Source organism: Meleagris gallopavo, chromosome 7 (assembly GCF_905368555.1).
Source record: "Meleagris gallopavo chromosome 7, MGAL_WU_HG_1.1, whole genome shotgun sequence".
In the NCBI taxonomy this organism is placed as follows: Eukaryota; Metazoa; Chordata; class Aves; order Galliformes; family Phasianidae; genus Meleagris; species Meleagris gallopavo.
Window position 1 is genome coordinate 18,240,939 of NC_139410.1, and position 17,764 is coordinate 18,258,702.

General features: G+C 35.4%; 1 protein-coding gene across 1 annotated transcript in view; it reads left to right on the forward strand.

Moving 5' to 3' along the window:
• Positions 1-17,764, forward strand: part of LRP2 (LDL receptor related protein 2) — a 108,917-nt gene that overhangs the window by 87,868 nt on the left and 3,285 nt on the right. The window contains exons 63-78 of the mRNA XM_085228281.1: positions 819-947; positions 2,149-2,280; positions 3,208-3,339; positions 4,856-4,999; positions 5,667-5,832; positions 6,695-6,823; positions 7,646-7,866; positions 8,295-8,471; positions 9,224-9,343; positions 10,742-10,832; positions 11,369-11,436; positions 11,595-11,715; positions 13,415-13,544; positions 15,560-15,679; positions 15,771-15,878; positions 17,686-17,757. Of these exons, the coding sequence (XP_085084407.1) occupies positions 819-947; positions 2,149-2,280; positions 3,208-3,339; positions 4,856-4,999; positions 5,667-5,832; positions 6,695-6,823; positions 7,646-7,866; positions 8,295-8,471; positions 9,224-9,343; positions 10,742-10,832; positions 11,369-11,436; positions 11,595-11,715; positions 13,415-13,544; positions 15,560-15,679; positions 15,771-15,878; positions 17,686-17,757 (2,060 nt within the window). The remainder of the gene's footprint in view (positions 1-818; positions 948-2,148; positions 2,281-3,207; positions 3,340-4,855; positions 5,000-5,666; positions 5,833-6,694; positions 6,824-7,645; positions 7,867-8,294; positions 8,472-9,223; positions 9,344-10,741; positions 10,833-11,368; positions 11,437-11,594; positions 11,716-13,414; positions 13,545-15,559; positions 15,680-15,770; positions 15,879-17,685; positions 17,758-17,764) is intronic.

Sequence of the window (17,764 nt, forward strand, 5' to 3'; positions counted from 1 at the left end):
TGGTTCTTAAATATGAAATAATTTGAACTATTATTATTGGTACTGTGTTCACAGCTCTCCATATAAGTTGCAAAAATAAACAATTGTTTGCCTTATAAGTACAGAGTATGGTTTTTGAAATAAAATTTTATTATGAACTTTACCTAAATTTATTTACGATAAAGTCCTTTTAAAATAAGAAGAAAAAGTTTGGTTGTATTATAAGATAAAAATGTGATGGTTAGATGAGAGTTCTTTAAATAGATAAGTGGGTACTTCTGAATTTATAGTGCTGTTATGTAAACAGAAAATTTTGATATTTAAGGCCTAATCCTGCAGAAGATCTGTTAATGTTCAATAGGGTTTTGCCCTCAGATGTTTTATTCCTATTGATTGTGCTGATTTTTGTATTATGAAGTGTAATCATGTTTTTTGTTGTTTATTGAGCAACCAAAATAAGCAGGCTTACTTGTTATTGCTATTGTGCAATAGTTAATAGTCAAGTTAATAGTTATTAATATCCCAACCTCTTGAAGTCTGTAGTAGGTGTATAAAGAGTTAAAGGGTATTAATGGGTTTGCACTATTAAAGAAAATAAACTAGCTATTAACAGGAAGAATCTACCTTCTGCCTTCTTAAGAGAAAGGGCATCTTTCAGTTCACTGAGTGATTAGAGGTCAGGAGGCCCTGGTTAGCTCTACTACATGCTTTCAGTGTCACTCTAGTCATTATTTTACCAATTGCATCAGCCTTCCTCATTAAAAATGTGTAATAGTGCTGTCTGTTGGTACTATGGAACTGAACTTGTGATACAAGACTGCTTATCTTTTCAACTGCAGGTAGAGAACCAACTCCAAGACCTTGTACAACTGAAGAATTCAAGTGTAGTAATGGAAATTGTATTCCTCTACATTATGTCTGTGACAATTATGATGACTGTGGAGACCATTTTGATGAAATGGGCTGCAGTAAGTAATAATAGAACACAAAATTTCAGTGCTATTAAAATAAACATTTCAGGAACAGTACATATTTCTTGGATAGAATACTAGGAAGTAGTAATGTTGAATTAGCCTGTGAGGGGTGTAATCTGATTAGCCATGGCAATATCATTTTTTGAACTTCTTTGAGGGAAAGCCTTAAGAAATTCAGTGCTGATTTCTCTGTTTCACATACATTCCCAGTTGTCTTCAGGTGGTATAACCTAGTGCAATCATGATTGATGAAAATATAAAAATACAGAAATAATGTGAAACAGCGAAAATCAAAGACATCTCCTGACATTCAGCATTCTACATTTGTGGATAGATGCAAATGCAGGTCAGATGTTAACATTTGTAACCTTCCCAACATCAAAAACCTGAGATGTTGAGAGAAAAGCTTTTTGTGTGTTTCTATTTATATATTGAATTGAGATGTTTAAATTAGCACTGGGATGTGTATATATGTTATAAGTGAGATAATGAGCTTACTGTAATGTCTTACTATCTTTTTTTATGCTCTGTCAATAAACATGTACTTCTTTCCTACTTACATACAATGAATATGAAAGAACTTTGTATATATGTGAAGTACGTAAAAATCAATTTAATTCTGTATGTACTCTGAGAAGAATACAATCTTCTATCTGTCATAGATTATCTATCATACTTCACTTGCCTTTTCCATTAAAAGCATGTCTCAAAGGGTAGTGCATTTTATGCGATGGCCTGTATTGACTTCAGAAGGCTTTAAATGAGGTACTGGGTGAGCGAGCTGTCTGCGCCATGTATGGTAGCAATTAAGAACACTTTTTGCTTAGATGATAAGGAAAGAATAGATAAGAAGGAGGCAGATTGGCCAAGCTAGGAGTTAGTCAAGTTTGTTAAATAGATTCTGCAGTTGCTGCAGATACTTTTGAGGAGCTGAGCATGGTTGATTATGGCTATTATCCTGACCCTGATCACCTGCTTCTACAGGTGAAACTATTCTTAGTTGACTCTTGAGTGGTGCTTACTGTGGGCTGTAAGTTACTTATGCCTTAGAGATAAGATGTTCACATTAATTGGATTTTGCTTAAGAAAATAATACTGCCATTGAAAATAGCTCTCATATAGACAATGATCAAAATTATGACTTCCTTATCACTTCATTTTTTTTTGTTATAAATGTCTAATTTGTTATTTTCAGATCCTGGAACAGAACGAACTTGTGCAGAAAATATCTGTGAACATAACTGTACCAACTTGAGTGAAGGAGGCTTTATCTGTTCTTGTAGGCCCGGTTACAAGGCCAGTGAAAATAACCGAAACTCCTGTGATGGTATTTTCAATCTTCTAAACATCTTCTCCCTGACAAGTTTTCAATGACCTATCACTTCATCATTCTATATGGCTACTTATTCTTGCATTATAACAGGATGTTTATACATTTACCATATGCTTCTTAAACCATATTGCTGCTTAATCATGTTTGCTAACATGCAGGTCATTCAACAAAGGCTTTTTCCCCAGTTCAGATTTGTTCTAGTCTTTTATTTTATTTTTATTTTATACGTATATGTTTTTGCTTTTCTGTGTATACATTTAGTTGTATTTTTGCAGACTAAGGAACAGAAATTTGCTTTTATTTTTCCTTATTGAAAGAAAACTTACTGGAGGCTACGATTCTCATTTTCCACTGTTCTCAGTGAAGAATTGTTGTGCTGTTTTTTTTTGCCTTGATTATATGTAGATAAAATATTGTGAGGAGTTCACCCAAAAGCTGTCAGTGGTCATGCAGTCATGCAGCATAGTACCTTCATGTTTACCATTTCAGTATGTTCTGATGTGATTGTTTCTGTTTGTTGATCCCAGATGTGATGAACAATTTGTATAGTTTTATTAAACATGGTACAAGGCCATTCTTCTTGATCCTTCCTGCTGATACAGTTTCTTAGGGATGAAGTCTTTTTGCTTCACCATTTCTACAAAGTTTTGCTCTTGCATCTCATTGTAGTTCACCAAAGAAAGACAAGAGATGAGGCAGATTTAACAGAAAAATATGTGATAAAAAATGTGTCTCTGAAAAATAATCTGATAAGCAGGAGCTGGAGTTCTTTTAGATAACTGATACTGATGTTAAAGATCATTTATTAGGTCATTGATCTTTTAGAGTATATGGGGAAAGGCTATACCTACAGCGTCATAGAGTAAAGATGACCCAGTTGTGGAAGAAAGAGATTAAACTCCATATACCTTCTCCTTACAGATATTAATGAATGCGAGATCTTTGGAACGTGCACCCAGGACTGCAAAAATTCCAAAGGAAGCTATGAATGTTTTTGCGCAGATGGCTTCAAGTCTGTAGGTGATCAGCAAGGGAAACAGTGTGCAGCTAATGGTATGTTAAGCAACAGCAAAATTGATTGCTACGTGTAAAGAGCAAGAACAGATAGATAGTTGGAGCAGCAGATAAAAATGATAGAACAGTAGTACAGGGCTGTAGAAAAAAAAGAAAAAACTGATAGCACAATAGTATTACATTAGAAAAATACTAAAACAATTTTGTATTTAGGTAATTACTTACAATGTAGCATATAGCAGGTGACGTAGAGGATGACCTCTTCTGTGAAGAAAGTTTGAGGGAACTGGGCTTTTTTTAGCTTGGAGAAGAGAAGGCTCCAGGGAGATCTCATTGTGGCCTTCCAGTGCCTGAAGGGAATGTATGAACAGGAGGGGGAATTACTTTTTATATGGGTGGATAGTGATAGGACAAAGGGGAATGGTTTTAAACTGAGACGGGGGAAGTTTAGATAAGGTATTAGGAGGAAGTATTTCACTCAGAGGGTGGTGACACACTGGAACAGATTGCCCAGAGAGGTTGTGGATGCCCTATCTTTGGATGCATTCAAGGCCAGGCTGAATGTGGCTGTGGACAAGCTGGTCTAGTGGTTGGCTATGGTGCCCATGGCAGGGGGGTTAAAACTAGATGATCTTTGAGGTCTTTTCCAACCCAGTCCATTCTATGATATGATTTTTTTGCTTGATAGCCTCTGTATGTGCTAGTATCTGAAATCTAGTTCTTGAAATACCTTTTCCATAGGAAGAAGCATCTAGACATCTGACACATCTAGAAATTTTCAGGGCTCAGTGACAGAAGATAATATGATTGTAGCTGATAACATCATAGAATCACTTGTGCCTGAAGTTCTTAGTAGATGTGATTAATGTAGGAGGAATTTTCCAGAGTAAGGCCTAGGATCCAAGCCCATGACTCCCATCTGGACACTGTCATTAAAGGGCTGTACAGTTAAGTTTTGTCACGAGCACAGTGAGCCAGGTGGGACTCATACCCCTGTGGAATATTGAAGCTAAACCCAAATTAACCTGTGGCCACATAGGAGAGTATTCTTCTGATTCAGATAGAAGAACTAAGGCAATAACTTGCTAACTCAAGTTATTGACAATTTATTAATGGTTACCAAAATTGCTCCCCATTCTGTGGGGTGGTGATATCTGAGCTGTGTGGTATATACCTGCATTTCACTTTTGATATGAGGCACATCTCAGACATACCAATGTTGTGATGTTTAACAATTTGTAAGGACTTCTTCCTTAGTGATTATGGCTGTGCAAAGTCTATGGTGAAAAGGGTAATACTCTGCTCAGCGGTAAGTATGTACAGAATTTTTAATTAATTTTACAAAGCCAAGTAATTTGAAAGCTCTGAAGCTTCAGAAGCAGAACTGTGTCCCTTCTACTTTCTTATTCAGACAAATTGTTAAAACTCCAGTTCAGTTTTGACTGTAAGTAAATTTCATTCTTTTCTTCCCCTAAAAATAAATGCATACAAGAAAAATTAATTGTCATCATTAATTAATAAAAATATATTAAAAAAATAATTATCGTTTGTCTAGGTAATCCTCCATTGTTGCTGCTGCCAGATAATGTGCGCATTCGAAGATACAATATCTCTTCAGAACAGTACTCTGACTACATTGATAACCAGGAGCGCATCCAAGCTCTGGATTATGATTGGGACCCTGAAGGGATAGGGCTGAGTGAGTATGTGTAGAAAATTAGTAGTCAGCCATGCAGTGGCTAGTTGAAAAAGACATATTTCTGTGTCATAAGTATATAATTTATGTTGGAAATCAAAATCAAACTAGATTAACTAATTGGACAGATCTTGTTTGAATATGCCCATCCCCTCTACTTGTTCTTCAACATCAGTGTAATTTCTTTTAATGCTTTACTTTGATCTTATATAGTTTTTGTTCTATTTTCCTTTTGTTTTGGTATGAATTCAGCTGTGGAATTGTTGCTTTTTACGATTATGCATTAGTAGAGGATTGCTATGAACAAGCCCCTTTCTTCTGGGGCTTCTGTTGGTCCCCAAACCTGGTTCAAGTCCTGTGAAAACTGAACTAAACTACTCAGTATCCTTTGCGTAAGGTTCAAAGTTAACGGCCTGTACTCTTGAAAACTGTGATATGCATTTCTTTATAATCTTTGTCAAGATGATTTTAGGTGTGTGTATCAACTATGATAACAGTTTGACCACTACCACAATGTATGTGGTTTAGTTGAACAAAAAGTTCTGCATTCTTATGAATAAAAAATTGGAAATAGTATCTTGACATAAGAACCTCTGAAAAATAAGAATTTTCAAAAAATTTGGAATAACTAGACATTTAAAAATATCTTTTTTGTTGTTGTTTTGTTAAGGTGTTGTATACTTCAGCATTCTGGCACAGGGTTCTCAGTTCGGAGCCATTAAACGTGCTTATCTGCCCACCTTTGACAGCAGTAGAAACAATCCTACAAAAGAAGTTGACTTGAATCTCAGATATGTAGTTAATCCCGATGGCTTAGCTGTTGACTGGGTTGGAAGGTGAGTGTACTGAAAAGCTAGTAAAATGTTGTACACTTACTATGTCAAGGATCTACCAGGAAGTGGAAAATCCACTTTTTATTTTCCTTAGAATTCTCTCTGTTTCAAGATATTTGGTTTGAAGGTAGTCCAAAGGCATATAATAAGCTTTCCTTGCCCAGACAGCAGGTTAATAGATCAAATACATGTTGAGGATGGCACCATGTATTCTCAGAGGAAACTTGCTTTGTTCCCCAAGTGGCAGATCAGTTGTGTGTTAGTTAGATGCTACCCTTCGTTGAGAGATGGAATCTTCTTTGAGTACTCAGGTAAACTTGAAAACGAGCTTTCACTACTGTTGAAAGGAGATCTTCCCAATCTGTAATAGAATTACTTTTCTCTTTTCTCATTTCTTACTGCCCCTGTGCTATCTGAGCTAGTTCCAAAGCACTGTTGCTCTGAAGTCTGATGATTATACACGTGTTCTCAGAAAATGATTATGTTTCTGTAATTGTGCCTGAAAGAAAGATGTTTTTTTCTATCCTCTTTTGGTTGTGATTGTTCCTCAGGCTAAAATATGGCAGCTTTTTTTTTTTTTTTTTTTAACTTAATTTTAGAAATGATGAGATCACTCCTCATTTTTTTCTCCCTTGGAGAAAAATTGAAAGAAAGTTGGGCATAACTTTCGCAAGTTTAACTCTGATGTTGATGGTGTCAAAAAGTTCATGTTGATGGTGAAAATTTTCAGATGTAATCCATACAGTTTCATTTTACTGATTTGGTTCAATTTTGATGTAGCTTTAAAATTTTTTTTTTTTTTTCATTATTCCTCTCTCAAGTATAAGCCATTTACTTTTGAAATGTTTTGATTTCTGTGTTTTAGACATCTTTACTGGACTGATGCAGGGACCAATCGAATAGAGGTGGCAAAATTAGATGGACGGTACAGAAAATGGCTTATTTTTTCTCTACTGGATCAACCAGCGGCTATTGCTGTCAATCCAAAACGTGGGTAAGTTACTACAGGACTTCTCAGAATTATTTTCAATATCACTCAGTAAAAAACAACAACAACAACAAAAAAAACAACAACAACATGAAAAATCACTATGATAAACTTTATAGGAAAGACTTAAGGGTATATTTTCCTGATTAAATTCAGGTTTTTCTTTTTATTAATGTTAGGAAATTTATATCCATGGAAATACATTTTAGGATTAGATTTCATACAGCTACTTGCATTGCTGATGACAGCAGGTAGGTCAAATAAAAATTTCCTTTTTATAATGCTATGTGCTCACCACATTTCTTTATAAATTTCTGTGTTTCTGCTGACATAGAGAATTTTTTTTCTCTTTTTACTAACTTCAAGTAGTGGAGAAATATCATCTTTCAGGGAAAAACAATGTAAGTGCACTGGTATGTTAAACAGCAGTGCTTGGGGCATTTCATATTCGATAATGGATCACAGAACATTGTGCTGTATGCTTCTAAGCTGGAGTAAAGCAGCACATTTCCTCAAATTCATTTGGACTCTGTAGCTTTATCTCGACTGATGAGTGCTCAAATATTCACTCCTTCTTCTTCCATTGAGAATGAGGAATTGTCACTGAAACCACTTCTCTCCAAGTCAGGACATGAGATGCAAACGTCTTTATCTTCTGTACTTGTAACATGCTTATTCTGTGGACTTGGTGTAACTTTATTAATCGCAGCTGCAAAACATAGACTGCTGCTGAGCAGCTTTATGTTTCATGACTGACCTGTTCATTTAAACTGTATTGTATTACTGGCAAATTCTGTACTATACTGAATTCTGGTTGTGTTCTTTTAGGCTCATGTACTGGACTGACTGGGGAAGGCAGCCCAAGATTGAATGTGCCTGGATGGATGGACAACAAAGACAAACTTTGGTCTCCGAAGACCTTGGCTGGCCAACAGGTCTTTCTATTGATTATTTGAACAATGATAGGATCTATTGGAGTGATTCCAAAGAAAATATTATTGAATCTATGAGACATGATGGGACAGACAGAACCACAGTATTACATGGAGGTAAGAATTTGTTGTGGAACTCACACAACAGTAACCAAGATGTGTGCTTAACAAGCACTTAGTTCACACATGTGGGCTAGATTTTCAAGAGCATTGCAAAGGACATGTCTGGTAGCATTTTCACCTCCATTATACAGGGGTATGTAGCATACCAGGTTCAAAGTTCACAATACCAGATTCCCTGAGAGTACATGACCAACTTAAGGACAATACAGAAAATGAGTTTCTTGCTCTCTTAAGGTATATTATTAAGCAGTTTGCAGATACCGGTGTTATGAGGTGGTCAGTCATGTGATGATATTTATCTTCTGCTATGAATGTCTTGAAGTGAAAGGATTAAATGGTGTGTTTAGTTGAATAACAGCAGTTGTATTGTTTTTGGTAGAGATTTGCTTGCTTATAGTATGCTGTTTGGTTCTTTTGAGAAGTAGGCAGTCCATACAGCCTTGATGTCTTTGAAGGCCATTTATACTGGATAGCTAAAGAACGAGGAGAAGTCTGGAAAAAAGATAAATTTGGAAATGGAGAAAAAGTAAAAGTTCTGACTGTAAATCCATGGCTTACTCAAGTGCGCATCTATCACCAGCATAGATACAATCAGTCAGGTAGGTAATCAGCATCCTGCATAAGCCATTCATTTCTGTGAGATTGAAGTAGGTATTGTTGTTTTCAAAGAGCTTAGTAACCTTCTGATAATATGTCAATCAGCTTGTGACTTTATTTCTGAGAACAAAAAAATGAGAGTCTGGGAAGTATTTTCTACATAAAATGAAATCAGCAGTGGAATAGCATACAGTGCTCTTCAGAGTCAATTAGTAATAGATCATGGCCATGCCCTTTCCCTTCTTACCTCCATGTTGGAACTGTTTGATGACACTCAACAATATGAATTTATCCCTGTAATATACAAGTATTAGCCACTTACTACTGCCCTTAGGGGGATGTTTTAGCTATGTCATGTCTGCAGTAATCACAGGGGAGAGATATCAAGAAGAACATCCAGCATGCACCTCTTAAAAGATGTTTTAGCTTTCAGAAACAAAAGGCTTCCTGTTGCTCAGAAATGTTCTGTTTCTTCACTTTTGTACTGGCTTCCAACAACTGTGGTCTCTTACTTAGGAAGAATGTAAGAAAAGGCAGACAGAAGGCTTTGGTAGAAATGCAGTGTTTGGGCATCATTTGTTCTAAAAAAAAAAACACAAAAAACACCTGGATTTAGACTTGTTTTGATTTCTGATATGTGATATTAATGATACACTACTGATTATGCAATACCCTGCTTTATTTCAGTAACTGAGATATGCCTGAGCTGCTGAACTTTTCTTCAGCTGCCTCTACCACATTTTTTATCTTTCAGTGCCTAATCCTTGTAAAGATGTCTGCAGCCATCTCTGCTTGTTGAGACCAGGAGGATACACTTGTGCTTGTCCTCAAGGGACTCGGTTTGTAGAAGGCAGCAGCACAGAGTGTGATGCGGGTAAAATAATTTGTGAAACTGAATATAAAAGCAAAGGAAGTTTTGCTTTAAGAATACAGTACTGCATTACTGAATTAGAAATTTAGAGGGATTATATGACTGACAGAGTAGATGTTTTTAAGTCAGGAAACATGGCTTTTATTCTCAGTTGTGTTTTGTGGTCAGCTAGTATGCTTCATGTATACTTCATGTATACTCTTTGTCTGTGACTTGTAAAATACATACAGAAATACCACTCAAATGTCCAGTCCAGACTTAGCTGCAAAATTGCTCACAGTTTCTAAATCTTTTAAAAATTTTAAAATACGTATATCAATTTTAAAATACATATCAATACAAATGCATTGATTTCAGAACTAGAAAATTTCTGGCAAACTATGATTAAATAAAATGACTTGTGTTTATAATTCTGTACAAAGCTATTGCATGATCAGTATAATAGAGTATGTTAGACACTGGAAACAAAGCTTACAGGACTCACAGTATGAACAGAGATAACTTACAGATAATCATATACTGGACAGCCTTTTAAACACTACAGGTTAGTGCTTGGTGGTTACAAAGCAGCAGAGCCCCCTATAGCACATCCAAAAGCACCAGTAAATTAGAATGACTCTGCCTTTCCCAAAAAGAAAGCATACTGCTGCAGGATTTCTGTTTCTTTAGCACTCTCAGCTTACAGTGGTGCGAATGGTAGCCAAAATGTCCTTGTCCTTGCAACATCTCTCAGTTAAGCTTATAACGTTACATCTGGGATCTTTTCCTGTTCTCTGAATTATTTTCTTTCTGCTTTTACACAGCCTTTCCTCTTATTTGCATTTTCTTAATAATTAGTGATGCTGTTTTGTTGCCACAAAATGCAAGCTGCAGAGAAGAACTAGTAAGTGATGTAATAGTGAATGAATACAATGCACCTTCAGATCAGAATAAGTAATGCTGTTGATTGCATTTGTTATTAGTTGCCGTGAATGTGCTTCCATCCACTGGTTTTCTGAATAAGTAAATACATGGCTAGGTTGCTAGCTCTCTCTGTATAACTTCCAGCTTCGGCTTTGCAGAGGAGGTGAAGTATTGCAAATTTCTGAATAGAGAGCCTTGAATGATACTGGTCTGCATTGATCCAGCAAACAAAAGCGATGGCACATACAACTTCTGGGTTGCTTCTGTGCACCTCCTATTGAATCAGCCCTTATTTTCTGATAACAGTTTTTGCTTCAATTAAAATAAATATATTTGGGAGAAGGAAAAAAAAACAAACAACCAAAACCAAAAAACAAAGCTGCTGAAAAGTATCCTGAAAGTTTGTATACGTAAGTTCTGTATAAATAAAGTGCCTTATGGTATTACTTATTTTGCTGAAGATGTTCTGATAACACATCTGGCTTTCAATTTTTGCAGCTATTGAATCCCCTCCCACAATGCCACCAGCGTGCAGGTGCATGTATGGAGGAACGTGCTATATAGATGAAAGCGGCCTTCCAAAATGCAAGTGAGTAGGTTGTTACGGTAGTTTAGGGTCAGATTTTGTTCATTTAGTCATGCACAATCAATTCAAAGCTTTTAAATATGCTGGAACTGCTTCAGTAAATATTAAGCTTTGGCAATAGCATGTTTGTAACAATCACAGAAAAACGTGTAAGTGTAAAAATATCAGAAAACAAGCAATGTAAAATTGCATCTGTTTGAGAAAAACATCAGGAAGGCAAACTGCTATGAAGGCTAGTAAATGTTATGCCAAAAAATGTTAATGGAGAAGTAAGGCTCTGTAAATACAGCTTGAAACAACCACTAGATGCCACCAGTGTTCCAATGAAACTAAATCATTTGACTTCAGTGACTAGTTCTCTGACTCAGCAGATTTTTGTTTCCACTTTTTATTCCAAGAAGACATATTATCTTTACAGTCAGTGAAACATTACTAAGCACAGAGTTAATTTATGACAAGTGGATATATATTAAAGAATATAATAATGAAACTGAGATTCTGTACTGAATAAAAGTCAGCTGTTCTACTTATGTTTTCAGATGCTCTTATGGCTACACTGGAGATTATTGTGAAATAGGATTGTCAAAGGGAGTCCCTCCTGGAACAAGTAAGCTTCAATTATATATTGCACTTAATGTTTTGAGTTAAGGAATATGTAATACCTCACAGTAATACCTGTGGAAGCATAAGCTTATAGTTCACTGGGATCTTTTGTATGTGCAGCTTTGTTGCTTGAATGTTTGCTTATTCTTCTGTCTTTGATAGCAGCAGTAGCAGTGCTGTTGACAGTCATACTAATCATAATAATTGGAGTGTTAGCGGTTGGAGGCTTCTTTAACTACAGACGGACAGGTTCCATTTTACCAGCACTTCCCAAACTACCAAGGTATGTTTCAAAGACTTTTATGACTGAGCACTGAGAATATATTTGTGCCCAAATATTTCTGAAAAATCTAGTTTATTTGCCATGTGCCTGTTTCACTGGAATATGGCAACAGCAGTTTTGTGGCAGCTTCATTGAATTTTTTATTCCAAGCAATGGACAAAGAACTGTTGTCAAACTCTTCTACATTCTGAATTAGTGTTTAAATAAGGAGCAATATAGAAGTCTCTTTACTTGATCTGATACTTCAGTTAAAAAAATGCAGAAGGTATGGTTACGTATGTTTCAATTTTCTATAAAATTGTGTCAGAAAACACAGTTCTCTCTGGTAAAGGGATCTTTATAATATTGATGGTGGAGTTCTGCAACTGTTTGAAAACACAGTGGGAAGTTGCAGAGAACCTTTGTTTTCAGGGAATGTGATATCTGTGCATTTTGTAGGTTCTTGCTGTCCTGACAGTCGCAGTATGCAGGGAGAACCAGCCTTGTAAAATGTAATTAAAAAATATTTGATGTTTTAAACTGAAGGAAGATGAACTAAAATGATTTGTGATGGCTTCAAATAACAGTTTTGACAAAAAAGATGTATTTGTATTTAGCTTTAAGCCAATTAGGTGTCTTTAAAGGTATAAAGCTATATCTTTGCACAGGTTTCACGGTAGTAACTCTTAAATCAGAGTGATAACATTATTGTAATGAGGAATGCAGATGTAGTTACATTTGCTCCTTAAATGCAGTTCTATATACTGCACTGAGTGTACTGAACAAGTTAAATTTATTTATGAATTCCTGTAGTTAAATTGGGGCAAAATTTTCATGCAAATTTACCCTGTAGGACGAAGAGTTTGTGAGATGTCTTTAAACTACACAGTGAAATTCCCTGCTTCCTGCTTTGTTGAAAGGAAGTTTTCTACATCACTGTTCAGCTATACTTCTCATATAACTGAGGCCGTGTGAAATGGAGAGTTTGTTTGTTTTTGGGTTTTTTTTGTCTGTGAGGTTTGATTCACAGTTTTCATTTCTCTTGCAAATATACCATTGTGCAACCACTGTTAAGTTCCTCATTAAACGGTTGATGCATATGTTAACTGCAGAGTTTACTCAGGCTATAGCTGTTACTCCTAACTCGGGATTTGTCCATGTATGAGAATCCTAGACTTAAGCTTTTAAAAATTGTATTAGCTGGTTCCTAAAAATACAGCATACCCGCAGAACACTGGCTACATTTCCAGTATTTCTTATGCAAACTTAGTGTGCTCTTGTGGCCACTGTAAACGTATATGCAGATTGAACATTTGCATTTACAGTCCTGTAGGTATCTTCATGATATCTGGAATTATATCCACAAATTTGTATGCCATTGCATCTTCATTTTTTATCAGTTTCTATTAATTTGAATTTTTGAATTAATTTATACATTTGTCTGTAAATGAACAGTGAAGTAAGAGTAGTCAACATGTAACTTCTTGAGCCTGTTTGGTGTCTACATAGGCACATGTGAAGATGTGTGATCATTCTGAATGGGGTAACAGGTTAGAAAAACTGCTGAACTAATGCAGACATGTAAATGGTCTCATTAGCTTGCTTATAGCCAGCAAAAATTCCAAGTGATTAATATGGTTAGAAGAATAATTAAAGGAAACTGTTTTATAAACTTCTTTTCTGTATAATATGTTCCTTTTTTTTTCCTTTTTTTTTGTAGCTTAAGCAGTCTTGTAAAATCAGCTGAAAATGGTAATGGGGTAACTTTCCGATCTGGTGCAGACGTAAGCATGGACATAGGAGGTTCTGTTTTTGAAGGAGACTCTGCTATAGACAGAGCAATGCAAATGGTAAGATTTAGTTCTGAAATATGTATCTTTCAATTGTGTCCTTTCAGTGTCATTTAAAGCTGACAGAGGAAAGTCTTGTGTGTAAAAAACATAGTGAGATGATAAATGTACTCAAGAAGAAAAATGAACACAAAGATAATTTTCTGAAATAGATTTTTATAAACTGAAAACAAGAACAGATTGTTCTTTAAAATAACGTGACTGCCATTTCTCAAGATTTATTCAGTAGGAATTAAGTCAATTACCTGTTTTACTATTTCAGTTTATTCTTAGTGAATACAGTGAATGAATTAGACAAATGAAAATATTGCAGGGAGGAATTTCTTGAGGGCCTTCATGTTCTGTAAAACAGGTAAATATGTAATTTTCAAATTCTGATTGTATGTTGGAAAATTCAGAGGTGAAACTCAGGACTAACCACAGAACATACTACTTAGCACAGCAAATTGTATACTTGGACTGTCTCTTATTTTAGTGAGTTGAAGCAAATCAGGTTTAAGTTTTGAGGACATCATTGAGTGTAACTCTTATTTTATTCATATGCTGTTATGCATATCTGAGAAATAGCACATCCTTGTGTTTCCTGTTCTGTATAGTTTTCCTATGGAAGAAAATATTCCCCGGTTTACTACAATATGTACAATACTCAAAAGATTTTTCTTTCTACTAAACAAGTCTCAAGCATGTTTGAGTAGTAAGCACTTGCTGCAAAGTTTGCATTGTGAATTCCCTCGACTTTTAATGTTAAATTTCAAACATAATTGACAATAAAATGAAACGAAACAGCTAGTGAAGACACGCTCATAATATGTGTATATGACATTTTTCCAGATAAAGAAGCACACTGATTGTTAGAACTAGACAGCCTTTGTAATGAAATAGCCATGTGAACATGTCAGTAAATACAGGGAAATAGCTCTAGGCTTAAATATCGCATCAGTTGTTTGTTTTCTTTTTCATGTATGGAAAAGCTTCATGGTGCTTTATAATTTTCTAGCCTAATGTTGACATATACTGAAGCCCAACTGATGCAGTTTTTACATCGCTTGTAATATCCAGGTCTGGCTACAAACTATTTCTACTTAAGTGCCATTAATGCGCTCTATATAATTCAAGCTTGCAAAAAATAAAATAAAAAATAGTGCTTTACCGGGGAAAGAATTCAAAGAGTTTGGTTTATGGTAGCAAAGAATTGTAGGATATATTTTCTGAACTTTCAGCGTCGCTTATGCATAAATGGATGCTGGAGGAATGTTTTTCAGTATTACTGTTCTTAGCCAAGCTAGCCGAAATTGATAGAGGCAGTTGTGAGGTAAAAAGATAGCACAGGTGTGAAACTTTTTGCTGTGGGGCATTTGCTTGTGGAAATGAGGCAGGTTTAAAGAACTTGCTGAAGTACCCTTCTCGTTCTGTTCCCTGTTATTCCTGTGACGAGGCTGTCACAAGTAGCAGGTTAACTGAGCCTGGGTAGGATTTTGTACTGCTTTTGTTACCATTCTAGCTGTTAGTGCTTGAATGGCTAGCCCTGGGTGACTATGCCTGTGTGGTACTAAATACTTGTAAGATGAATTAATCCCATTCTTTTATAATTCAGATGCTGCTTGATAATTTGGTTGTCAGTCTGAAGCCTCTAAAATGAAATATTTATTTTTGATAATTCCTCTCTACTGAAGTTGTGATTTATGGAAGTCATCTTTCTCCATCACAAATTACTCTGAGTCTATTAGTCAAATGTAAATATATTTTTTTCAGCTAGAAATTGGAATAATGCTGAAACACAGCATGGTCTAGCTATTAAGTCAGAGAGTAAAAAAAGATATATAGTAAACTTGACATTATACTTTCAATAGATGCTAGATTTTGTCTAACCCTATGTGAAAGCAAACATGGATTTTTCTCTGAAGTGAAAAATTGCACTATAAAGTCATTCCTGGGAGTGTGGATGTGTGGAGATGTTCACTGTGCTGGAGTTACTGCCTTTTTTTTTTTTTTTTTTTTTTTTTTCTTCTCTGAAGAATGAAAACTTTGCAGTAGAGTCAGGGAAACAACCAATAACATTTGAAAATCCAATGTATGCAACCAGAGATAGTGGAGCTGGTGGAACCAGTGAAGTTACAGTCATTCAACCAACACAGGTAAGAGAAACCTAGGCTTGCCTTTCACTTTTCATTTTTCTTACAACCTCCTTTTCTTTGAAGAAAGTTGAATTGCCTTTTTCTCTTCCAGGTAGCAGGATCTGGTAGTGTGGAAAATGAAAATTTTGAAAATCCTGTGTATGCCTCTACATTATCTGCCAGGCCAAAAGAACCTCCTCCAAGTACAGACACACCTCAGGTAGTTCTACAGATGTCTTTTTTCCTTTGTGCTTGAAATCAGAGGAACTGAATTGTGTGGGAAACTGCAATATAGTTTCTGTTCTATGTAAGTAGGTCCATCAAGTTGGCATATGCAGTGTATGAAATAACTATTTGAATTATTTTCAAGCTGATCAGGAAGTGAAAGGAAAGGAATGCAAGTGTAGAATGGCCATGGGCACACAGTGGGAATCTGTTGAGATTAAAAACCCAGACTGGTTCACCATGATACCAAGACTGGAATGAAGGATTTTCTTTCACTGTCTGCTGTGCTCCATTTTGAGGGATACTAGTCAGGAAATTGTAATGTAAGGCTACAAATTGTCATTGTTTCCCAGCAGAAATGAGTATAACAAAGATTTTACTTGGGACTTCGTTTAACAGTTACATTAAAACTGCTGTACCTCAATAGAAACAGCAGGGTATATTTTTTTCCTGTAACATACCAAAAGAAAACATAAGGAAAAGTACGTTTTTGTTTGAAATGGGGAAAACCCAGCTATTTTTGGTACTGAAAGTTGAAGTAAGACATATACTCATTGTGTATTGTAATCATTTTGAAAATATTATTATTAATTTTATCCATATTTAAAATTACTAGGAATGACATTTAAAACATTTGTTCTTTCTGTTCTTACGGGACATTTTAGCGATCAAAATCCAATTATTATCTCATCTAGATTACTTATAATTCATGAAAGATAGATTTTTTTCATGTTTTCAAATCCATCTGCATGAGCATGAGTGTCTTGTTTTCATGTTCTTTACATGCTGTGCACTGAAAAAACACCTCTAAGCTTTGAAATGACATTTCCATCAACCTGATATTGTAATTTCATGTCCTTCAGTAATTTCTCTTGTGTTGTTTCAAGACCGTTTTTGACTCTCTAACTTTTTTTGGGGGTGTGCATGAAATGATAGTTAATGAATTAACTTAGTCTTGCCTTCTGGTCTAATGTTTTGAATACTGCCAGGTATCCTTCAGAGAAGAAAGCTGAATCCCTTGCTTAGTTCATCTATTGGTGTCTGTTGAGTTACAGTGGACGCATTATGTGACCATTTTGTTTCCATTCCTATCTTTTATCATATTTCAAATGCACGCTCTTCTGGGGAGATGCCTTGTAAAATGGAGCTCTCATTTTATTTGATGTCTTGATGCTCTTTCAAGTAGAGAAACATAATCAATAATAAAGGACAAAGAAGTCTAATTGAGAGATCATTTGAATAACGTGACATAACATTTAAAGAGGTAGCCTGGAACGTGAAGGTGCAGCGTGACTAAAAGTTTACTTTGATTATTTGATAATAAAAAACTGAATTTATCTATTTTCCTTTGCTAGAAATGTCTGTTGGATAATATAGTGAGGCCAGTTGTCTAGTGAGAAAGTAGTAGCTGAGTATAGAATTGTGATATAAATGACCATTTCAAATACTTTTTTGTGACCTTTCATGGTTTTTGTGACGAGTCTCTGATGCAGTCAGATAAATAAGATAAACAAGACTCACACTCCCATCTGCAGGGAAAAGATTACTCTAGATCATTCACCTTTTCTCCTGTGTTTATGATTTGTCATGTTAAAGATGTCCAGAAAACATTGGAACTTGAGCAGGCATTAAAATATTTAAAGCAGTGCAATTAATTAAAATTACAACATAGCAGTGTGAGAACATCCAGCTGAAATTACCAAGTTAGCAGTCAATCCCAGTGAAACCCATCAACTGTGCTGGCATTTTGCTGAGAAATGGTGAGAAAAATGTCTAAAGCTCTATTAATTTGTATATTTCAGGAATCAAAGTGGAGTTTCTTCAAGAGAAAAATGAAACAAAACACTAATTTTGAAAACCCAATATACGCGGAGGTATTGC